Source organism: Siphateles boraxobius, unplaced genomic scaffold, assembly GCF_051911475.1.
Source record: "Siphateles boraxobius isolate OS27281-9 unplaced genomic scaffold, OSU_SipBor_1 68, whole genome shotgun sequence".
Classification (NCBI taxonomy): domain Eukaryota; kingdom Metazoa; phylum Chordata; class Actinopteri; order Cypriniformes; family Leuciscidae; genus Siphateles; species Siphateles boraxobius.
The window spans coordinates 8,434,418-8,458,803 of NW_027509195.1; the positions used below are offsets into that span (position 1 = coordinate 8,434,418).

The 24,386-nt window shown below is 40.1% G+C and overlaps 1 protein-coding gene across 4 annotated transcripts in view; it reads left to right on the forward strand.

Annotated features, from left to right (window-relative positions):
* flna (filamin A, alpha (actin binding protein 280)) overlaps positions 1-24,386 on the forward strand; it is a 44,011-nt gene extending 19,625 nt beyond the window's left edge. The window contains exons 9-47 of one of the 4 annotated variants that reach the window (XM_077214430.1): positions 562-699; positions 819-945; positions 1,112-1,248; positions 1,404-1,600; positions 1,721-1,834; positions 1,913-2,056; positions 2,849-2,972; positions 3,071-3,231; positions 3,309-3,399; positions 3,634-3,803; positions 3,925-4,042; positions 4,138-4,400; positions 4,638-4,956; positions 5,036-5,209; positions 5,550-5,712; positions 5,841-6,001; positions 9,019-9,186; positions 9,286-9,409; positions 10,602-10,758; positions 10,845-11,034; positions 12,216-12,239; positions 13,096-13,343; positions 15,391-15,477; positions 16,864-16,963; positions 17,042-17,182; positions 17,370-17,498; positions 17,746-17,919; positions 18,015-18,176; positions 18,270-18,473; positions 18,593-18,745; positions 18,853-18,975; positions 19,074-19,340; positions 19,670-19,807; positions 19,919-20,034; positions 21,004-21,136; positions 21,344-21,520; positions 21,614-21,832; positions 22,932-23,135; positions 23,257-24,386. In XM_077214430.1, coding sequence (XP_077070545.1) covers positions 562-699; positions 819-945; positions 1,112-1,248; positions 1,404-1,600; positions 1,721-1,834; positions 1,913-2,056; positions 2,849-2,972; positions 3,071-3,231; positions 3,309-3,399; positions 3,634-3,803; positions 3,925-4,042; positions 4,138-4,400; positions 4,638-4,956; positions 5,036-5,209; positions 5,550-5,712; positions 5,841-6,001; positions 9,019-9,186; positions 9,286-9,409; positions 10,602-10,758; positions 10,845-11,034; positions 12,216-12,239; positions 13,096-13,343; positions 15,391-15,477; positions 16,864-16,963; positions 17,042-17,182; positions 17,370-17,498; positions 17,746-17,919; positions 18,015-18,176; positions 18,270-18,473; positions 18,593-18,745; positions 18,853-18,975; positions 19,074-19,340; positions 19,670-19,807; positions 19,919-20,034; positions 21,004-21,136; positions 21,344-21,520; positions 21,614-21,832; positions 22,932-23,135; positions 23,257-23,441 — 6,224 coding nt within the window. In that variant the 3' untranslated portion in view covers positions 23,442-24,386. The remainder of the gene's footprint in view (positions 1-561; positions 700-818; positions 946-1,111; positions 1,249-1,403; positions 1,601-1,720; positions 1,835-1,912; positions 2,057-2,848; positions 2,973-3,070; positions 3,232-3,308; positions 3,400-3,633; positions 3,804-3,924; positions 4,043-4,137; positions 4,401-4,637; positions 4,957-5,035; positions 5,210-5,549; positions 5,713-5,840; positions 6,002-9,018; positions 9,187-9,285; positions 9,410-10,601; positions 10,759-10,844; positions 11,035-12,215; positions 12,240-13,095; positions 13,344-15,390; positions 15,478-16,863; positions 16,964-17,041; positions 17,183-17,369; positions 17,499-17,745; positions 17,920-18,014; positions 18,177-18,269; positions 18,474-18,592; positions 18,746-18,852; positions 18,976-19,073; positions 19,341-19,669; positions 19,808-19,918; positions 20,035-21,003; positions 21,137-21,343; positions 21,521-21,613; positions 21,833-22,931; positions 23,136-23,256) is intronic. The other 3 variants (XM_077214432.1, XM_077214431.1, XM_077214433.1) reach the window with 3 other exon arrangements.

Genomic DNA, 24,386 nt, shown 5'->3' on the forward strand with positions numbered 1-24,386 from the left:
TTGTAAAGCTTTGTTTTTATAAACAATAAAAGTCTGTATTGCAAGGGATTAAATTAGAATAACGTTAAACAAATACAGTTTCAAAAGAATACTCCTGACATTATACATGCTAACATGAGACCATTTTGATAACTAGCACTTACCCAACTTTGCACAGACAGTTAGTATGTTTCAACCCTGTCATGAACGTGTAGAGGCTGTAAAGCCTTAAATTACAAATCAGAAATGGACCATTCCTCATAATTGTGGCATCGTATTTCCGTTGCAACTTTATATCAGACAGTGTAACAGTTTTTTTTTTATTTTTACTCTTGTAATTACTGTTGTTTTTTTTAGCTCCAAAAGAAAGTGACTGTTTAAAAAGTATATAATTGTATTAATATTTTTGTATTGATTAGTAATTGAGTGCCCCTTTGCTTTTATTTTCTCTGGTAAATTACGGCATGCCACAAATGATGGAGCTTAACATGTATTAAACAAATGAATTTCCTTTTTGTAAATGGAAGCCAGGGTACGCAGTTAACTACAATTTATACTAACTTGATTGTCTGTTCTAACCAGCCTGTAATCCAAGCCTGTGTAAAGCCAAGGGTCGTGGTCTGCAGCCTAAAGGCTTAAGGATCAAGGAGACTGCTGAGTTTAAGGTTTACACCAAAGGAGCTGGTACTGGAGAACTGAAAGTCACCATCAAAGGGCCCAGTGAGTGGACACCACACTCCTATTGACATTCACACTGCCAGAGCCCTCTGTATCAACTCCATGCTATAGTACTAGATGTTTTATGATCTAGTTACTCAACTTTAGTATTTATTATACAGAGGGTCTTGAGGAGCCCTGTAAGAAGAAGGATCTGGGAGATGGCGAGTACAGCTATGAGTATTACCCCTCCACACCTGGGAATTACATCATCACAATCACATGGGGAGGACAGCACATCCCACGCAGGTAAAACACATTAATATTTATACATTGGTCTAGCGCTTTTATCCCAAGCGACATGCATCACATTTCAGTCCATGTTCTTAAACCCATAATATTGGTGTTGCTAGTGCCGAGATCTACTGTTTAAACTAGAGGCGATTAGACTAAATGTCTCTTATCCCTCATCCAGCCCATTTGAGGTGAAGATTGGGTCTGAAGCAGGGCCACAGCCTGTGAGGGCATGGGGTCCAGGACTAGAGAGTGGTGTTGTAGGCAAATCCGCTGACTTTGTTGTGGAAGCTGTTGGGGATGATGTGGGCACTTTGGGTATGTTCCACTAGCCTGGTCTACTTTTATCTGCCTGTTTGAACAGAAATACCATTTTAACTTTTTTAAAGTTTTAATTTTAATTTTATTTTTTAATAAGTTTTGAATTGTAAATCCAGAACAAGCAGTCTCAATTTTGGGAACTCTCCATTCAGGTTTCTCAGTGGAGGGCCCTTCCCCGGCTAAGATCGAATGTGACGATAAGGGAGATGGCTCCTGTGATGTGAGGTACTGGCCCACAGAACCGGGTGAATATGCCGTTCATGTGCTCTGTAAGAACGAGGACATCCAGCTCAGCCCTTTCATGGCTGAAATTGAGCCTGCTCCAGGAAAAGACTTTTATCCTGACAAGGTAATGAATCTGGCTTCCTTCTAGAGGTTTGATGTGAAAATGATTCCTAATATGACCAGTTGGTAGTCCATATTGTACAGATTTAAATTAGGCTGTTTGTGTGTCTCATTTGTAATTCAGGTGAAGGCTTATGGTCCAGGTCTGCAGAGCTCTGGCCTGTCAGTCGGCAAACCAGCTGAGTTCACTGTAGATGCCAAACTAGGTGGCAAAGCTCCTCTAAAGATTCAAGCTCAGGTGTTAATCTTGCTTTATTGCTCATGACTGACCTACATCTCTCTAAATGAAAGCACTAACATGCTCGTTCCCTCTCAGGACCGTGATGGAAACCCAGTGGATGTGCAGGTGAAGGACAATGGCAATGGAACATACAGCTGCAGCTATACGCCTCGCAAACCTCTCAAACACACTGTGATGGTGTCATGGGGCGGAGTCAACATCTCAGAGAGCCCATTCAGGGTGGGTAGTAATTCGGATATGGTTAAGATCCTTGGAATTACTGTGCTAGCACTTTACTTGAAGTCTTTATGTATTATAAAGGTATTCATAATGTAAACTTAATCGCATTATTTATTTTCATAAAACTAAGGAATCTGCAAATATTAAAATGCATATAAAATTGTTTGTCTTGTGTTCTAATTCATCATATTTCTCAAGGTGTATTATTTATTATTTATGAGATCACACAGTGCATTATAGGGTGCATTACAAGGCATAATTAATGCATTAAAGGTCCCATATTGTCAAAACTGAAATTTCCTGACTTTTTTCATGATAACAGAGGTCTAGGGGCTATGAAAGTACCATATAAGTTCCAAAACAGTCGATCCACAGACAAATGCACACAGCCTGCATAAAGTAGCTGTCTTTTCACGAGCTGTTGTGACTTCCGTATAAATGTGATGTCAGAACTACTCAGTCACCACCCCCACCATTGGTGGGTCACTCAGAAAACAACAGGCCAATCAGAAGAGAGGCTCATGAATATTAAGTAGACAGGCCAAAATCGACCTGTTCTTGCCAGAGCTCCTGAGAAAGGAGCTGTAAACGTATATTGAGATGGTTTTTGGTACTTATATCGCAAATATATATTCTTAAGGACATCAAAACCTAAAATAAAACTTCAGAAAGTTGTACAATATGGGACCTTTAAAACGTTTTATAATGCATACAGTGTATTAACTTCAAGTGTTATCGTTGTTGTTTGTTACATAAGTGCATTACTGTGTTTTCACTGTATTTGTTGTGTAGATGAATATTGGGGCAGGGTGCCATCCTAATAAGGTTAAAGTATCAGGTCCTGGAGTGGCCAAGACAGGCCTGAAGGCATTTGAACCCACATACTTCACTGTAGATTGCGCTGAGGCTGGACAGGGTAAGAGCTTTAACTCTAAAAGAACGATGTGAACTAATATCCTCATGTTTTTTATGGGCAAGTAAGCTTAATAGTTTTTTTTTGTTGTCTCTGTCTAGGTGACATCAGCATAGGCATCAAATGTGCTCCAGGTGTGGTGGGACCTGCTGAGGCTGACATTAATTTTGACATCATTAGAAATGACAATGATACATTCACTGTCAAATACACTCCCCCTGGAGCAGGCAGCTACACACTCATGGTGCTGTTTGCTAATCAGGTAAGAGGGAAATGCATGTGTATGTGGAGAAGTGGTCAAGTGGGGTTTCTTTTATTCAAACCTTTTTTGTTTTCTAGACCATTCCTATGACTCCCATCAGAATCAAGGTCGATCCCTCTCATGATGCCAGCAAAGTTAAAGCAGAGGGGCCTGGACTCAGCCGCACTGGTGAGATTAATGGCAAAGACTAACATGGGCATCTCTGGAAACCATCATGTTTTAATTTACTTTCAAAAACAAATTGGTGTTTTTTAGTTTATACATTAATTTATTTTAGTTTGACTTAACACATTGTTACATAAAAAATAGAGCCCAAAATATGTTTTCACCCCTCAGTTTGTTTTTAGTTTAAATGTGAATCTCTGTAATACTGAGCAAAAAATATCTCTTATTTCTCTTAAGGTGTGGAGCTGAACAAACCCACTTATTTCACTGTAAACACAAAGGCCGCAGGCAAAGCTAAACTTGATGCTCAGTTCACTGGACCCAACAAGGGAGAGGCGGTCCGTGACTTTGACATCATCAACAATCATGACGGCACCCACACTGTTAAATACACCCCTGTCCAACAGGTGAGCACATGTTTGATATTTCATCTTTCCATGGCTCATGATGTCTGGTATTGAGCTGTTTACTAAATATCATTTATCCTTTGACTTCCTGTGTAATCTAAGTGCTAATATTCTTCTTTAGGGCAATATGGGTATGAATGTCACCTATGGTGGTGATCCCATTCCCAAGAGCCCATTTGCTGTAGCAGTTGCCCCATCTCTGGACCTCAGTAAAGTTAAAGTGGCTGGTCTTGGCAATAGTAAGTTATCAATTTCCTTGTCTAGTTTGTGACCAATTAACCTGAGTTATGAACACCCATTTAAAAGTCAAATTTTATGCTCTTTCTTTTTTCAGCAATGGCTGTTGGAAAGGATCAGGACATCACTGTCAAGTCTAAAGGAGCAGGTGGTCAGGGGAAGGTTGGCGCAAAGGTTACAGGTCCATCTGGCAAATCAGTGCCCTGTAAAGTTGAACCAGGCCTGAGCCCAGAAACCAGCCAGCTTCGTTTTATCCCCAGAGATAAGGGACCTTATGAGGTTGAACTGACGTATGATGGTGCCCCCATCCCTGGCAGTCCATTCCCTGTGGAAGCCATTGCACCCACTGACCCATCTAAGGTGAGGCCGTTCGAAAATGTTGCTCAACCTAGGAATTAAATATTATTGCTGGTTTTACAAGACAACAAAAATGCATCAGGAAAAGCTCTTATGGGTTGTTTATTCTACAAACTGTAATTTGCTTAATGTTGCACAGCTTCTCATTGAGTGGTTTTGGCATTGGATCCGCTCATTGGCTTTAGTTGTAGAACAAATGCACTTTTTAATTCACATCCCAACGTCTCTTCTCATGTGTAGGTGCGATGTTCTGGGCCAGGTCTGGAGCGAGCTAAGGTTGGTGAGCCAGGAAAGTTTGTGGTCGATTGCACTAATGCTGGTCCTGCTGAGCTGACTATAGAGATCATCTCAGACAATGGCACTGAGGCTGAAGTCCATATTCAAGACAATGGGGATGGAACTTACACCATCACTTATATCCCTCTCTACCCCGGAGCTTATACCCTCACCATTCGCTATGGGGATCAGGATGTGCCAAACTTCCCAGCCAGACTTAATGTGGAGCCTGCTGTGGAAACCAGTGGAGTAAAAGTGTTCGGACCTGGAGTGGAGGGCAAAGGTAGTGTGGTCTTCTCAGGTTTATAAAACAGGAATTACTTATCTTTGCTCATTTGATCACTTTGAATGTTCAACTGTAGGTGTTTTCCGGGATGCCACTACTGATTTCACTGTGGATGCTCGTGCTCTCACCAAAACGGGTGGCAATCATATCAAGACATGTATCAATAACCCATCGGGCAACCACACTGAAGCTCTGATCAGAGACCTGGGAGATGGGACTTACCAAGTGGAGTACACTCCTTATGAGGAGGGTGAGTTTCCGCTATCATTTCTTCTATTTTTAAATCCTCAATTTCATCTAATGTTTAACTAACATTAATCTATAAAATGTATTTAATTGCATTTCATTTGTACTTTGAATTATTATGTGATGCTTTGAATTAATTTGTAGCTTTAAAAATTATTAATTTTAGTTGGTGTTTTATTTTTTAATTTATTTTTTAATATATTGTATCATATCCATCTTGTCATCATTTGTAGTAAGTTTTACAAGGATATGCACCACTTTTAAAAAAATCTGTAAAAATGTAGTATATTACTGTAATATTTTATAGATTGCATTTACTCTAATCTTCTGTGGCATATATTAAGGCCCACACAGTGTTGAAGTCGCTTATGATAGCAGCCCGGTTCCCAAGAGCCCGTTCCGTGTGCCGGTGACCGAGGGTTGTGACCCTGCACGTGTGCGTGTACATGGCCCCGGACTTCAGTCTGGCATCACCAACAAACACAACAAGTTTACAGTGGAGACCCGGTGGGTAGATTCAGCACTCTGCTTTTTGGTTAATTTTGCGCTGCTGTTTTCTTGATCAAATCAGTCACTGCATCAGTAGATCTGGTTGTAAGGTTCTCTGCCTCACTCCTCGTCTGTATCTTGTGCAGTGGGGCTGGTACAGGTGGATTGGGCCTGGCTATGGAGGGACCTTCAGAGGCCAAAATGTCTTGCACTGATAACAAAGATGGCAGCTGTTGTGTTGAATACATCCCATATGAGCCAGGCACATACAACCTCAATGTTACCTATGGAGGCCAACCAATCACTGGTTAGTATTTTTGCATCATGTGTTAGTGTTTATTTAGTTATTTAACAGTCATGCAACGGATCACAAAAGTCCCGGTTAGGGTCATATTATGGTTTTTGAGTTGCGGATCGGATAGACAAAATGTAACTTTGCTTTTTATTACTGAAAGCACTCTAAGTACTTTGATACCACAGCAACAACTACTAGCCTAACTAAAGTTCAAACATTAATTCAGTCCCTGTAAAGGCAATTAAAAAAAAAATTCTAAATGCATTATAAATGTTAGAAATGAATTGCTAAAACATATTACTATGACTGTGAACTGTGAAGTACTGAATTGTGGAGTTAGACCATTAAACAGTTTTTCACCATTGCTATTTTCTGGATTTTTTGGCCGGGTCTAAAACAGGGCTCGATGACGCACTGGAGCCCCTGAGCTCCTGGACACGCCCCTACTTGATGACGCACTGGAGCCACTGAGGCTGGCCGCTCCACTAACAATATAAATAGAGCACATTCGCATCAGTTTGGCGCTCAATCGCGAGTTACTGTCAGTACTATTATTAGTTACTACAGCTTACAGTTTGCTAGTTATGTCTTCGTCACGGAAATGCGTAACTTACTACCTGGATGCGACCATGTACAAAACAGATCGGTGTCCTTATTTAAATTTCCTAAAAACGATCACATCAAGAAGAGGTGGATTAATTTTGTGAAGAGCCACCTTAATGGAGAGCTGGGATCACCGCCTCTGTATCCCAGCTCTGTAGTGATTATTTTACACGGGATAGTTTTATGAACTTTCGTCGGAGACAACTGGGATTCACTGATAATCCGCTGTTACTGGTAAATGTGGCCGAACCGACTATCTCCCGCCTCGGGCTTCATCCTCCCGTCGCGCCGACAACTGGTGCAATCATCGGCAGTGCGTGCCCACCAATGAGTGCAAGTTTGTGTGCTTATCACACCTGCAAATTTGTCGCTTTTCGGCGACAATCGCCGTTTTCTCGGCCAATTGGGTCATTTACGTGAATCGCGTAGAACCGGAGAGTTTTTTCTTTGAGGGTGGGTGGGGGGGGGGGGGGGGGGGGGGGGGTTAGGCCATTTTTCCTGCCGACCAAAATTTCATTCTTTCAAATGTAGGCGCGTTGGCGTGGTAAGCGCGCTCATAATCCGCCGGAGCCACCACAACATTGCCCAACATAAAATGGCAAACCTAATGCAAGCGGAACGAAACTGCTCGTTATTGTGTGGTTGACGGACCGTTTATCAGTTTGGACCAAAGCAGCGCGAGCCGAGCTTGATCAAGCGACACTGTTACTACACAGCGCTAAGAGATCAAGTAAAGGAATAATTTGAATTTGCCACAGAAGTAATAACATCGCTGCGAGATCTAGTGAGAAACATTCACATTTCTCCGTTATTAACGGATCAAACAGCACTGACGTGGAAACCAGAAAGAAACATTGGATAGTTCATTCATGGCACAGTGTCCACAGATCAGCAACATTCACCATGGATTTACTGTAGTAACACTAACCGCAACCATGGAAGTTTGGCAGGAATAGTAGGCTATAATGCCTTCAAGTAACATTACGTCGGTTTTATTTTGACATTATGAATACAATTGCTGCCCTCAAACTAATCCGAACTAAAATATGTTTGTTTATAACTACTACAATATTACATTTCATTTTTTCCAAGGAGCTGTTTTGTTTTATATGCTCCTAAGAAGAGTCAATTATAGCTCCAGAATTGCTCAAACTTAAACAAATATCATACTTTATGATGTTAGTTTTCATTTAAAAAAAGAATAAAAAAAATTAAATCAAGAAAATTACCAAAAACCTGGTAAACAGTAAATTCTAACAACATAGGTCTATTTAGATAAACAATCTGGCGAGCATGTTGTTTTAGGTTAATACAGCAAATTTCTGTCTAATAAAGCGCTCAGAAATGTGTGAGACCCCCCCCCCCCCCCCCCCCCCCCCCCCCCGCGCGACACTGTCACCTTTTTTACTCTGAGGAGTTTGCAGGTCTGGCTTATGTTATAACGTTAATTAACCTAATAAGCTGCTAGGAGCATCCATTCCGGCTGTAGCGGGTGACAGTTGAGTGTGGCAACGGCAGCTTTACCACAAGTGGGCGTGGTTTCAGCGGAGCCAGCGGACACACCCCCAGCGTTTGAGAGCACAGACTACTGCTCACTTTTTTCAAGATTTTAATATCTTATTTTATGTACTTGCCAGCTTTTTTTTACCATTCAAATTTGACTGGGTGGCTAATAACGCATTTTTCTGTGATATGACAAACTCAGAACACATACTTAATTTTGACTTTACAGGGACTTTAAAGAAAAGTGAACAGTCAGAAATAAAATAAGAACAAATACACTTAACGCATAGATGAATACAATATAACAAAGTCTAACAGTAGTACAGAAATGTGGTAGTTAAATTTAAAATAACAGTGTATAGTGTTCACTGCTTTAACCAAGATTAATCCATATTTAATTTATACAGTTTTTTCCCCCTTTGATTACCATTAATGACACACAGGAGCAGGTCTCTATAGGCTGCTTTCAATTTAAGACCTAATGCATGGATCCAATGGAATGATACGCATCCTATTTCTTAACCATTTACATTCACTTAAGATATAATGACTCCGTTTACGTGAATACTTGCAGAGACAATTTTTTGCGTGACCGTTCAATCGCAAAAGGTGATGCAAAAGAGGGATTAAATTGTTATAGCACACAGCTGCTTTTCAATAGCTCAAAACCACAGAGTTGAGTTCTATTTTGCCTCTTCTTGCACTTGAATGTGTAAATTGGCAAGACAAAACTCATGCAAATGACAAACTTTCACTCTACGATGGTTCTACTTTGCAGTTAATCCGCGAATCACATGTGTGCATGGGGCCTGGTCCGTACGGATCACTGATCAACTACAATCTGTTACACCCTTATTTATTGAATGATTTGATTTCTATCTTATTTATTGATTTTATCTTCAACCTGCCCCCCCCACCTACAGGAAGCCCTTTCTCTGTACCTGTTCACGATACTGTCGACGCAACTAAAGTGAAATGCCAGGGTCAGGGGCTTGGAAACAACGTGCGTGCCAATATCCCACAGGTCTTTTCTGTGGATGCAAGCAAGGCTGGAGTGGCTCCTTTGCAGGTTAGAGTGCAGGGACCTAAAGGTGAGACCATGACCTAAGAGTCATCTTGTTTGTTTTGGATGTTTTTCCCCTCCTTTGAATCACTCAAATGATTGTGATTATTACTGTTTTGTCATGAAGGAGTCGTGGAGCCTGTTGAGGTGGTGGATAACGGTGACCGGACTCACACGGTTAGCTACGTACCCACCAGGGAGGGGCCATATTCAATTAACGTCCTGTATGCTGATGAGGAGATCCCACAAAGGTAAACTGCAGCCTCACATCTGTCACCACCACCATTTTACATGTCACATTATGCTCCGTCGTGTGTTTCTGTTTAGGACACTCTTGAAAAGGGTTAATTGGCGCTTTTCCACTGGATGGTACGGCTCAGTACGGTTCATCGCGGCGCGGCACGGTTCGGCTCGCTTTGCTTTTCCACTGCTTGGTACGTCTCGGCTCGGCACGGCTCGGTTCGCTTTTAGCTCGGTTGCTTTTCCACTGCAGTTAGTATCGCTTCAAAGTGGGTGGGATTATGACTGATCGTTATAGTTTATCCGCTCCTCGGCAACTAACAAGAGGAACGTCTGCGGTTCTCGTCCACTGACCACGATTCAGCCATTTCTTTTTTGGAAGTTTTTTTTTCGTCAAGCAAGTAGTTTTAAAACATTGGAGGCTGTTACTGGCTATTTAAATCTAGCGGGTTTGATGTCTCACAAATACAATGACGCTGGTAGTGACGATTCTATCTGACCAATCAGTGATCTACAGTGCTTCCACGTCACATTTTAGTATTGGTACGGTACGCTTGGAACCTCAACAGAGGTGGTACCATTTAAAGCGGGCCGTACCGTACCGTACCATGCAGTGGAAAAGCGCCACAAGTGAGCCGTGCCGAGCCGTTCCGTACCATGCTGTGGAAAAGCGCCAAAGCGTGCCGTACCGAACCGAACCGTACCATACCATGCAGTGGAAAAGCGCCAATAGTCAGTCTAGAATAAAATCTTTTTTTTAAAATGGATCTTAATCATCTTTTATATTGATTTTATTGTTTTATCCATTATTTAAGATACTCATTGAAAGAAACTGACATGGCTTTACAAAAAAGTTTAGTGTTTTAGTTTTTAGTTCTATCGATCTATGTACCAGTACCAAAGAAATAAAGTCTATGCTTAAATAAAAAATAAATATATGTAACGATCATACTTGGTACAGTATTGATAGTGAGAACGGTCAATTAGAGAAATATTTTAAGGGTGTTTTTTATTGTTTAATATTTAACAGCATACAGTAATGTATTTAATTGCAGATTAGCTTTTGCTGTAATGTTGAAATTGGCATTAGCTTTGTCTACTGGTATTATAGCAGGCCTGGTGCATTTTAAAATTCCCTTGATTCCTGTCCTTCCTTGCTCTTTATTTCCCCTCTCACACACTCTTTTTGGTCTCTTTATTCAGTCCTTATAAGGTGAAGGTTCTGCCCACTCATGATGCTAGTAAGGTCCGTGCCAGCGGTCCTGGTCTGAATACCACAGGTGTGCCTGCCAGTCTGCCCGTGGAGTTCACCATTGATGCCAAAGATGCAGGAGAGGGACTCTTGGCTGTCCAGATCACTGTGAGCTGATGCTTCTCTTTACAGCCATAAAGTAGCTGCTGACTCTTAAAACCTTTCATGCATTGTTTGGTTTAATGCTTTTTTAGGACCCTGAAGGGAAGCCAAAGAAGGCTAACATTCGCGATAACCAGGATGGGACATACCTTGTGTCCTATGTGCCTGACATGACCGGGCGTTACACTATTCTCATCAAGTATGGTGGTGATGAGATCCCGTACTCCCCATATCGTATCAGAGCCCTGCCCACAGGAGATGCCAGCAAATGCACTGTCACAGGTATGTAATGATCAGGTCTTATCATTCAACATAAATGACCTGTCTGTACATTACTGATTATAACCATACGGACCATGGAGACCCATTTGAATGCATTTCAGAATTAACAATTGAGCTATCAGAGCTCTAAATCTGAAATTCTATAATATAGTAGGGCTGCACAATATATCGGAATAAAATCGATATTGCGGTATGGCTTAATGCAATCAAATCGTGATGGCTCCGGTCATAATTAAAATATAAAAAAACGCTGAAATACTGTATCATGAACTGCACATAGTTCCATGCTTCACTCTGAAACCGGCAACACATTGTTTGCAAACTCCCAAAGTAAAATTGTATAATTTTATAATTATACATAATACATAATATAATTTTGTAGTCATATTGTATGGGTTGCAAACGGTGGGAATTTGGCCTAAGCTATGTCCACTTTATGGTTACTAAAAGAGGTATAATCCTCAAGAACCAACTTAAACCTAAGTGTGAACATCCAAGGTTGTAAAGTTTTCCTGAATTGATCAACCTTGAAAGCATGGTTCTTGCTAGCTTTTTAAAAAAAAAAATTGTTTTCTATGCAGACACTCAATCAGACACTCAAACAAATCACACTAATCACTCTAAAAGAATAATTCTTTGCAATTATTGCTATATAGAATCTGGTGAAAATTCCTTTTTTTTTTCATTTTTTTTTTTCATATTGCAATATGTATTTTATGCAATGTGAGCCAGACTGCCAGACAGAGAGGGCAACTGTGCCTCTTTATTTACCCATTTCTGGTGTCCTAAGATAGTAGGCCAGTATACACGGGATCAGAATAATCCTGTGGTTTGGGAGTCACTGGAAACTAAAGGTTTTGATGACCCTCCACTGTGTTCTTTGAGCCTTTTTTTTTTGTCTAATCTGAAACCTAATGTTCAGGCTGGTTTTCACAAGGGAAAGTGTTTTTTTGTTCTTTTGTATAACAGAGTTTTTTGTTATTTTATATAAAAGTGTGTAAAGTTTCTGTGTACTACTCCCATCTTCATCCCCCACCCAGACACAAACACCTCCTGTGCAGCGCTGCTCACATTCCCATCACTTCAATCCCTACCTCTGTTTTATGTCTTGCACACATTTTGTTGTATTTTGCCCTGATTGTTACTTTTTCACTTTTTCTTGCTCTGCTTCACGGTCTCAGTCTCAATTGGAGGTCACGGTTTGGGTAAGCGCTTTGAATAATGCTCTAGTCTTATAGTTTGGTCCTGCATGCAAAATTGCATTGTATTTGATACTAAAGGGCTTATATTTTTTGCCGTCCTATCCACTACTTTAGCTAAGACATGTAGGTTATCTTGCATTTCCTGCAAATTCAGAATGACTTAAAGTACAATAGTGAATTAGTTGTCGACTGCAGGTGACTAATCACTAACTTGTATCAGGTCTTCAATATGCCTGTATGATGGAATGTACAAGTATTGATATATTTTTTTCATCTCTCAGCGTTTCTCATTTTTGTATTACATTAGTATTCTGGAAATTGAGGCAACGGAAAACAGGATGGTGGATCCATCTTTTTATAGTCACAGAGGAGGAAAAGATGTCTAGATCAGTGATTCTCAACCTTTTTTCTTCAAAAGCCTCCATTTGCCCAACACATTATTTGAAGATGAAGATATTTTTTTTATTTCTGCTGTAATTGACAGATTTTTTCAAACTTTTTTGATTAACAAAAACTGGAAATATTGATTATTTTAAATTATCCATGGTTAATTTTGTGATTCAAGAACTGTATATTAATCCATAAAAAACAATACTTGAAGGAAAAGAAAATATTTTAGTTAACATTACTTGATTATTTTAATATATTACATTTAAATGCTAAAAAACAATCTGTTAATTTAAAAACTTTCAGATTAATGGATCCTACTTTTCTTAAGCCATCTGTTGCCTTGACGTTCCAGATATTTTGCATCAAGTGCATGGTGGAATGTAACTATGGAGGGATGGGTACTAAACTCCCTAATAACAAAACATCTTCTTGCATATTACCTGTTACTTAACCTCTCTGTATTCTGTAGGAGCTGGTGTTGGTCCAACTATTCAGATCGGAGAGCAGACTGTCATCACTGTGGATGCAAAGGCCGCTGGGAAGGGCAAGGTGACATGCACAGTGTGCACTCCAGATGGAGGCGAGGTGGATGTGGACGTAGTTGAAAATGAAGATGGAACATTTGACATCTTCTACACAGCACCCCAGCCTGGGAAATACGTCATCTGTGTGCGCTTCGGTGGAGAGCACATCCCCAACAGCCCCTTCCAAGTCACGGTACATATATGCCATAGATCCTGTATTCATGTGGATCACAGTATATTCATTCAAACGGTTACAAACTCTTACAGGCAGCCTTTCCAGTGGGATTGTGCATTAAATATACACTGTGAACCTTTAGTGCAAAACCATTACCGTGTGAAGGAATTCGTAGCTTATTGTTGCAATTACACTGTGGTAAGCATCAACATGCAATTTAAGAGATTAGTTCACCCCAAAATTAAAATTGTAATCCACATGTTTCAAAACCATATTTGTTTTTTCCCTGAAACACAAAAGTAGAGCCTTAGAGTAATGTTATAGGTGCTCTGTTTTAGGGATTGGAGCTGTCAAGTTTAAAAAAAGACATAGCAGGATCAAAAACACCTAAACTACCATTAAAATATAACTAACTCATTTGCTGTTTCCTTCTGTACATCACACAAAGTTCTCACATGGCTGCAGATTTGATAATTTCCCCCTCTAGTTAGTCGTTAACTGTTATGACTAGATCAGTTCACTGAGGGGACTAATAAAGAACTGAACTGAAGTTTGAATCATAAACAAATGTTTGACCAGTTATGTGAACTCCAATTGGTTTATTGAAGAAAAAGAACCTGTTTCAAAAGAACAATGTTAGGAATCAGATTCTGGTAGTTTCCCCATGTTTGTAAGGCAGTGGTTCTAACTATTTTAAATTAAGTCATTAAATTTTGCTTTTATGCCCTGCGTTCACAGCATATTTTAACACGTATAGCGTGTTTTAGCTAAATGTAGCATATTTTAGGATATTAAGAGGATGTTAACATGTTTTAGTGTGTTGCTAGGCTTATGTATGGATGGATATTTGAGTTTGATGGAATATTCAAATAAGTAAAATTTATTTATATAGCACTTTTCACAGATAGACATCACAAAGTGCTTCACCGTAAGATCATGAGCAGAGACTCCTGCTCAAACTCCATGTAAAAAAAAAAATCTAATTTAAACTAATTCAATGTTAGTCTGTGGGATTTTGTGGGATCAAGTTTTGATCGTCGATTTAAAAAAAAAAAGTCTGATTAGTTATAAAACGTATTCCATACATAATCATAACGTTCTGAAGGTTTGTTGAGTTTGGTGGTCATAACTTGAAAGAATTAGGCTGTATTAATGTTAGAAATTTTGATCTCAGAAGAAGGCCATGTTCACACAGCAGCAGAATACAGTTGTTAGTCCTGGATTTGAGTCCTTAACCTTATTTTTGGCAATGGAATGGAGGTTGTCACTCCCATTAATATTCAAAATGTGTGTGAACGTAGGTAGCAGTGCTGTGAACACAACCGTACTGGATAACTAGTCTGTCAGGTCATACAGTATATAGTGCGAAAGAGCCGCTCTGCTCATTCATCGCAGTGTCATCTGAAGGTTTTAGATGCAGTCCACTGGAGCTGCTCCCAACAGATTTGTGGTGACTTGATTGCTTTGCTCTCACTTTGGTATAAAAGCTGTTTTCGTATGATTTCGGTCTGATAGAAAAACTTGTGCCTCAACTGGGCTTTTATCGTTTCAAATGTGTAATATTTAAGAAATGAGTAATCAGAGGTTGACGTAATTAAAAGGACTTCTGTTGTACGTCCATACATGCGGTACTCAAGCTATGTCAACAGGACCTGTAAGTAAATGTATTTATCAATCTAATAATAATGAGCTTAAATGGTAGACCAGCATGTTCTACTAAGTTATTGAGGGGAAAAATAATTTGGTTACATCTTTGTGTGTTGTTTTAGCCTTTTTATTCATTAAGTTGTCCCGTGACCTCTGGGAGTTTGCTATTGTGATCCACTGTGCTAGGGCAAATACGAAGACTCTTAAATTTTTCGCCAGTTCCTCAGACAAAACTAGTGGTTTTGGAAAAATATGAGGGTGATGAAATTACACCATTTTGGGATGAACTATGGTTTTGAAATGTCAAGAATCTTAATCTAAATTTCTTTTAAGCGGCTTCCTGGTTGAGCAGCTTTGAACCAGAGATGGTGGTTTTAATTGGAGGGATTTCATCTTTGATTCTGTTGCCCTGTCTCAGGCTTTGGAAGGTGACTCCCCTGACCAACTAATGCAGCAGACCCAGAACCCGCAGTACGCCTACGCGCCCAACATGGGCCAGCCATGGGTACTGACACGCCCCTCTTTCCTCCCCGTCTCAATTTCCTGCTCTGCTACTGAAGAGTCACCAATCAGTCCTACGTCCTTCCCCCTTTTTTACCCTCCTGTTTTTCTCTTCCTCTAGGTTTAGGGTTTATTTAATCTTATTTCCCATGATTCTTCCTTCATGTGGACTCATTACATTTTTATTGTTTTATAAAATGACAGCCATTTTGGAAAGCAATAAATGTGGGCAATCTGCATTTGAACAAAATGGCTGGTTGTTGCAGAGCTTACGCTTTTTGTTAAACACTGTCATTGTCTTGTGTTGGCATTTAGATGTTGTTTTTGTATGTGGTACATTTTTGTTGGTCACATTACCACTTGTCTGCTTGGCTTTTTCTCCACCCTCTTCTCCAGATTGGTCAATCACTGACTGATCATGCCATTCATTTCTCATTAGAATGTCATTCTCTCACAGTGTTGGTGGCTGCATCATTATCCACGTCATCATCTCCATTTTTTGTTTTTCGTTTTTTTTTTCAATTTTTAGTTTTTTAGGGTTCTATTGTCATGTCTTCTGTTTGTGCTCTTCATTTCCATTCATGATACATGTACAAAATGTGTTTTCATGACACCAAAATCAATATACACTACAGTTTGTGGTCAGTAAGATTATGGTCAGTAAGATTATTTTTATTTTTTGAAAATAAATTAATACTCTTATTCAGAAAGGTCATTTACAACTTTAAATTGTTTAAGCACCAGTATGCATGTATAATGTTCCCAAAGGTTTCTATTTCACATAAATGCTATTTATGGACTATCTTTAATCCTGAAATTTTTTTAAAAACTATTTTCATTAAATATTAAGCAGCACAACAGTTATCAACATTTGATGGTAAGGAATGTATTTTTAAACACCAAATCTGCATATTAAAATTATTTCTGAAGAGTATTTGTTCTGAAAATTCAGCTTTGCCACCACAGGAATATATTGCATTTTAAAATGAATGATTTTATATTTTAAAGTATTTTATATGATAATATTTCACAATATTTTACTTTTTTGATAGAATAAATGCACTTCTTTCAAAAACATAAAATCTTACTGACCCCAAACTTTTTCAGCCATAATTTGATTTTTAGGATGACAGTTGAATATTGTTGTTTGCCTGCTTAACATTTTTTTTCTTCTTTTTTTATCTCGAGTACTCCTTACCGAGTAAAATGCATTGTTAAATATACATTTTACATTTTATCCCACTTTATTTTTAAACTAAGCAATTAGTAAATTCAGATTACAGAAACAAACACTTAAGCTTTAGGTCTTCAGGTTCTGATTGGCATCTGAGTTCAATGTCCACCTTATGGTTCATTGTGATCCGTCTGATTTCCCTCTCCTTCCTCCCAGGCTACAGACAGACAACTGGGTATGAATGGACTGGACGTAGCTGGGCTGAGACCCTTCGACTTGGTCATTCCTTTCACTATCCAGAAGGGAGAAATTACAGGTACTGTACTCATTCAGATCAGGACATTTCTGTTTGACGATTTGCAAAGAAGATTCTCATGTACCCAATGCCTCACAGGTGATGTAAGAATGCCTTCTGGAAAAGTGGCCAAGCCTGATATTACCGACAACAAGGATGGCACGGTCACAGTGAAATTCTCCCCAACTGAGGCTGGCCTGCATGAGATGGACATCAAATATGATGGAATACATATCCCAGGTAAAAAAAAGGTACAGGTACTTGTCATTTGTTTCATTCTCTTGTCAACTTGTTTGTATGGCTAGAGAATGAAACAAGTGAACAATGAAACAAATGAGGACATTCTTTAAAAAAGCTTTTGCCTTAATGGTTAATGAATATAGATGTTCTTAATTATGAATTCTTTGGCCCTCTTCTGCCCTCTTAGGAAGTCCACTGCAGTTTTATGTGGATTATGTCAACAGCGGTCACGTGACTGCCTTTGGTCCTGGTCTAATTCATGGCATGGTCAATAAGCCTGCGGTCTTCACTGTCAACACCAAGGACGCTGGAGAGGGTATAGACGCTCATATCTTGATGGAATACATTTTGCATGACTAAATCAGCTTTTAACTAATAATTATAATAACAATGTTTATCCTTATTTATTTTCCCCATTTATTTAAAATATCTTAAATGAATGGCTTAAGTACTAGATGCATATAGTGAGTAATGCCTCTGGTTTTAACAGACAACTTCAAATGCTATTATTTGAACATCCACAATGAAAAGCTGATTTATGATTTTTGTTGTGTATTCATTAGGCGGTCTGTCTCTGGCCATTGAAGGGCCGTCAAAGGCAGACATAAGCTGCACTGATAATAAAAATGGTACCTGCTCAGTGTCTTACCTCCCTGTTCTTCCTGGAGACTACAACATCATTGTCAAGTACAACGACAAGCACATTCCAGGCAGCCCTTTCATGGCCAAGATCACAGGTGCTTTAAATGCTGCTTTGATATTCTGAGGGGCTAAAAAGTCCATTCATGTCCATTGTTTGTAGTGGTGTCATCAACTCTGTGTCTGTCCACAGGCGATGACTCGATGCGCATGTCTCATCTGAAGGTGGGTTCAGCTGCTGACATCCCTCTAGACATCGGTGAGCTGGATCTCAGTCAGCTGACTGCATCTCTCACCACTCCCTCTGGGCGGGAAGAGCCGTGCCTTCTCAAAATGCTCAGGAATGGGCATGTGGGTAAGTGTTAAAAAGTGACTATGTAGAATGAGAGGTCATGTTCACAAGTGTGAAGTCAGCAGTTGTGCTAATCTCAGCCCTCCTGTTTCAAAGGTATCTCATTTGTGCCAAAGGAAATTGGCGAGCATCTTGTTAACATTAAGAAAAATGGACGTCATATTCCTAGTAGCCCCATTCCAGTCATGATCAGCCAATCAGAGATCGGTGATGCCAGCCGTGTGCGTGTAACTGGTCAAGGCCTGAGTGAAGCCCGTACCTTTGAGCCTGCAGAATTTATCATTGACACCAGAGATGCAGGTGAATTAACTGTTTAAAAGCAAAAAATAAAAAAGTATTAAAATTATTCCCTAATTTTTTTTAAATTTTGTATTATTATTATTATTATTTATTATTATTATTATTTTTTTAATCTTTAGGTTACGGAGGACTCAGTTTGTCTATCGAGGGACCCAGTAAGGTGGATATCAACACTGAAGATCAGGAAGATGGCACCTGCAAAATCACATACTGCCCCACAGAACCAGGAAATTACATAATAAACATTAAATTTGCAGACCAACATGTTCCAGGTACTAGCAGTGCTGTATTTTCAAAATGCCAGATTTATTTGGTAATTTATTGTTGTGGGATGTTTTAGACACACCGTTTAACTTTACCCATTATGTTTCTCCTACAGGAAGTGCTTTTACCGTGAAAGTGACAGGAGAGGGTCGGATGAAGGAGAGCATCACCCGCAGAAGAAGAGCTGCATCTGTGGCCAATGTTGGCAGCCAGTGCGACCTCAGTTTGAAGATCCCTGGTATGAATTGTGGGGAAAATAACTAACACAATCCATTGTTAAAGATCCCCGCTTCTAATGCACTTATATTTGTTGCCCTCTGTACTTTTTGCCCACAGAGATCAGCATCGCAGATATGACTGCTCAGGTGACCAGCCCATCTGGCAAAGTACACAAGGCCGAGATCATGGAGGGAGAAAACAACACGTACTGCATTCGCTTCGTGCCCACGGAGATGGGTGTGCACACAGTCAGTGTGAAGTATCAAGGTCAACATGTCCCCGGATCGCCCTTCCAGTTCACCGTGGGTCCTCGTGGAGAGGGAGGCGCCCATAAGGTCCGTGCTGGAGGGCCAGGATTAGAGAGAGCAGAGGCGGGTGTACCAGGTATGGTTTGACCAGTACGTCCAATTAGTTTTAGTGCCTAAAGATGCGGACAAAAAAGGTAAATTGTTTAGCGATAAAGTAGTAAAGCACAGCTCAAACAGAAGTAACTTTTGAACAAAGCAGTTTTCTGTTGGCCAAATTCACATGGACAACTTGACACGTTGATGAATGTGCATCTAGAAATATTTTGCCTTTACACAAAAATCCAGATCATTCGGGAACCTGTTGAAATGAATGGATTTCGCACATGAAAATTCACAGAACGAAAATTCACAGAACCACGGTAAATGTGACTGCAGTTTAATCCCTCCTATTTTCTCCATGTACAGCGGAGTTCAGCATTTGGACCCGTGAAGCAGGAGCTGGTGGTCTGTCCATCGCGGTGGAGGGACCCAGTAAACCAGAGATTGCTTTTGAAGACCGCAAGGATGGATCCAGCGGTGTCTCCTACATTGTCCAGGAGCCTGGTATGGCTTTTGTTCTGGACTCGCCCTATATACAACTCATTTATACTTTAGGAAGTTTATCCTCATGGTAAGTTGTAAGTGTCTAAGCTGACTGGTTTCCATCTGTTTCAGGTGACTATGAAGTGTCCATCAAGTTCAATGATGAGCACATCCCTGACAGTCCATTTGTGGTGCCCGTGGCCTCTCCATCTGATGATGCCCGCCGTCTTACTGTTGCCAGTCTTCAGGTGAGGCTTCGAGAAAGACAGACATTTGTCCACCCAAAACAACTCCAAGTCAACCCTTGGCACAGCAGCCGCAATGAAATTGAAAACAGTAACCATGACATGAAACCAAGTTCGATTTGTTTTAATGTGAGGTATAACATATCAAGTACAAACTGAAAAGGAGAGGTAATTTTCATACTACACCACATGCTGTCACATACATGCATACATTTTGGTAGCTGCGTATGTTAAATGGGTAGATCTTTTCCTGTGTCTGGAAAACGTTTCAATTGATAATGTTGAAACTAGGAATGCACTGAAATGTCAGCCGCTGAAAATTATCGGCCTGAAAAAGGTATTTTCGTGTTTTGACCGAAAGAGAAATAAGGCAGAAAATATGAGCCGAAAACATATGCTCACTCTCGAACAGCATATTTTGTAACTTTGCGAGCAGCTCCGCTACTGAAGATGCACAACTTGGAAGCGATTCTGGCCGAGCAAATAAGTCTGCATCCAGAATTTTCGGTTTCGGCCCAGAATTTATATTTCAATGCATCCCTAGTTGAAACTCAAAAGGTTGCATGCAACAATCACACCAAACCATTGCTGCTGTGTTCAAGGGGTGTGCTGGGGTTTCTGGGATACTGAAGGACTGTTTGTATTTCTCGTGCCTTGTCCTAAAGGCTCCCAACAGCCCTACCTTCAACATGGATGGAAGTGATGGGCTAAAGGGTTAAAGAGGGCAAAAGAGGCTTGTTTGTCTTTGTTCATTGACATTGAACTTCTTAATTTTGTGTATTGCTGGGGTGGAGGGCTTTCATTTCTTAGAGTCTCGAAGCCTCTCTCTTTAACCCTGTTAGCTTGAAGGTAAGAGATGTAGAGTCCTATTAGGTAAAGAGCTGTTGCATATTTGAACGTGTTGTGCTGGACACCAGACTTTTGCACAGTTTTTGATCCTGTGTTGAGTGTGGCAGTGTCATGTTAATGCAGGAGTCCGGGTTAAAGGTGAACCAGCCAGCCTCTTTTGCTGTGAGTCTAAATGGGGCGAAGGGAGCCATTGATGCCAAAGTTCACAGTCCATCCGGAGCGCTTGAAGAGTGCTGTGTCACAGAGATCGATGAAGGTAACAATGGGTTGAAAGCTTTCTTGCACTGTAAAATGGTCCAAGAAAATCATTGAGGTATTTCCTTCTTTTGGGGAAATGAATCACCCAGGAGAAAGATTAAGACATAGACCATTTAAACAATATTACTTTCTTTGACAAAGTTTTAGCAAAACTAGTTGTGATTTTGACTGATCTTCAATTGGTTTCCTCTTATCTTTCTCACAGATAAGTATGCTGTGAGATTCATCCCCAGGGAGAATGGCCTGTACCTAATAGATGTGAAATTCAATGGTTCTCACATCCCTGGAAGCCCCTTCAAGATTCGTGTTGGTGAAACAGGCCAGGCTGGAGACCCAGGAATGGTGTCTGCTTATGGAGCTGGTCTGGAAGGAGGCAGCACTGGTATAAAGAACTTAATTTAGCATGTACGGTGTGATTCTGTAGTTGTCGATGTGTGCAGCTGAACTAAACTGACCCCACACATCACCTCTTCAGGATCGCCATGTGAATTCGTTGTGAACACAAGTTCAGCTGGCCCAGGTGCTTTGGCAGTGACCATCGATGGGCCTTCCAAGGTGAAGATGGACTGTCAGGAATGTCCAGAGGGCTACAAGGTCACCTACACCCCTATGGCCCCTGGAAACTACCTAATTTCTATCAAATATGGTGGACCATACCATATTGTTGGCAGCCCATTCAAAGCTAAAATTACAGGTAAGAAGAAATGCAATCAGGTTTAAATGCAGTGGAGCTGTTTGTGTAGTTGTAATTAATAAGGATAATTTAAATAATTTACTTATTTTACTATATACATACAATTAAATGCATTTTATTTAAATAGATTTTTATAACTTTATTTAAATGTTTGTGGTCTAGTTCTGGTCAATTAAACAATAATACATTTAATATCCGTGTTTATTTAATAAATAATTTATTTACTTGTGTGTTGCCTAGTTCTTCATTATTTTGTTATGGTTGTCATGGACATTATTGTGATTTTAAATTTTTTCAAGGTATCTTGTTAATTTTTATTTAAATTTGTGTTGTCTAGTTCGTCAACTTAAAAATTAACAATTGGTTGATTGTACCATGATATGTTATTTTATAATTAAAGGGTTAGTTCACCCAAAAATGAAAATTAAGTCATTAATTACTCACCCCCATGCTGTACCAACCCCGTAAGACCTTCGTTCATCTTCGGAACACGAATGAAGATATTTTTGATTAGATCTGAGAGGTGGATCACTGCTAGTGAGACGAGAGTTCAAGAGATTTCCACGACGCATGCGCGAGAACTGAACAAGAAGTATTAGAAGAAGAACGTCCTCTTCTCAGTTCTCGCGCATGCGTCGTGGAAATCTCTTTGAACTCTCGTCTCAGGCCCACAAGGAAGAAAAGGAATAGTCGAATAAAGTCGTTGTTTTTGTTTTTTTCCCCGCACAAAAAGTATTCTCGTCGCTTGATAAACTTATCCCATGTGCCTACAGTGGCTCAACTATATTTAAACATTTTCTTCAATGACTTTCTGGGCCGTCAAGTTTCATTCCCTTAGGCAGCCTATGTAGCAGTGATCCACCTCTCAGATTTAATCAAAAATATCTTCATTCGTGTTCCGAAGATGAACGAAGGTCTTACTGGGTTGGTACAGCATGGGGGTGAGTAATTAATGACTTAATTTTCATGTTTGGGTGAACTAACCCTTTAATTTGAGAACTCATGTTGCATAGTTGTCAACATCAATCATCTTTTAACATGATATCAAATTGGTGATGGACAAACTTTAGTCGTGTTTAATTTCGAATGTCTTTTGCAGGCTCTCGATTGGTCAATAGCCACAGCATGCATGAGACTTCATCAGTTCTGGTTGACCCAGTGACCCGCAGCGTGACAACCAGCCAGCAGGCAGCGCCAGGATGGGCCGGCTCCGACGCCAGCCGTGTAGTTGCCAAGGGTCTGGGACTCAACAAGGGCTTCATAGGACAGAAGAACACTTTCAGTGTGGACTGTAGTAAAGCAGGTATGGGCCAGAAATGTCTGGGTGGGGGGTTGCTTTGCTTTTGGAAGGGTTATTTGCATCAAACATGCAGTCCGTTCCTAATTGCCAACATTTGACTATATATTTCCTTGTGTCCCCACAGGGAGGAACATGCTCCTGGTTGGAGTGGATGGACCCAAAGTGCCCTGTGAGGAGATCTTGGTGAAACACTTGGGTAATCGTCTCTATAATGTGTCCTACCAGCTGAAGGAGAAAGGAGAGTACATCCTGGTGGTTAAATGGGGCGATGAGCACATCCCTGGGAGCCCGTATCACATCACTGTCTAGTGGCCCTCCACAAAAATATCCAACACCATCTGAGGCTCCTGCCAGCATCGAATACATGAACACTGAAAACTCTTTTGCCCTTTTTTCCTCTATATGATCCTCTCATCCAGTATTTTCCTTCACCACTATTCCGTTTTCAAGCAAATGAGGGATTTAAAAGCACCTTGTCACTGTATGCCAGTCGTTTTTGGATCCTGTTACATTTGCTGCATTCAGTAATAATTAAAGCAGAGAGTCCTGGTGGCTTTGCTCAGTGTTTGGTTTACACCAGTTTGTTACTGATCTTGTCCCTAACAGAGTAGCTGCTACTATGTTTTTGTCTGATTTAGGAGACTGCTGTTCCAGTCGTAACTGTACAGAGTAACCATTTCTAGTAGCAGGATAAATCTAGATGCGATTCAACTGCTTAACGCAGATTTGTTTTCAATAAACTTAGTCTATGGTTAAGCATCACACAATGGTGTCACGTAGACTGAATTAACACTGGTGCCAAAGCTCTGTGGGTCTGTGCGCTTTGAATATTTTACAGTCTGCAGGGCTGCATGTTGTCTCCATTTTACCATAAAGACATTTTTGAACATGTCAATTAGATGCCTTTTAAAACACTGATTGTGTGGCAAGTGATTTAGTAACACCAGAGGGAAATTACATGGCAGAATAAAGGTGATGGAGACAATGTCATTTGGCTCAAGGTGTAACGAAAGGGAGATTAATGATGCATACTGCTTGTCGAGTTATTGTTGGTAATGCAAAACGCACTTGGAAGTCTTAACATTTGTGTGGCTATACGTCACTTATCCGCTCTCACTTTGTCAGCTCTTTAGCCTTTTGTGCTCCAATGTATAATCAGTATTCCAGAATTAAAAAATTGTTGTCTTAAAAAAAATAAAGTCTGACTTACAGTATTTTGATACACAATAAAGTTGTCAACTATTTTTCTGTCAA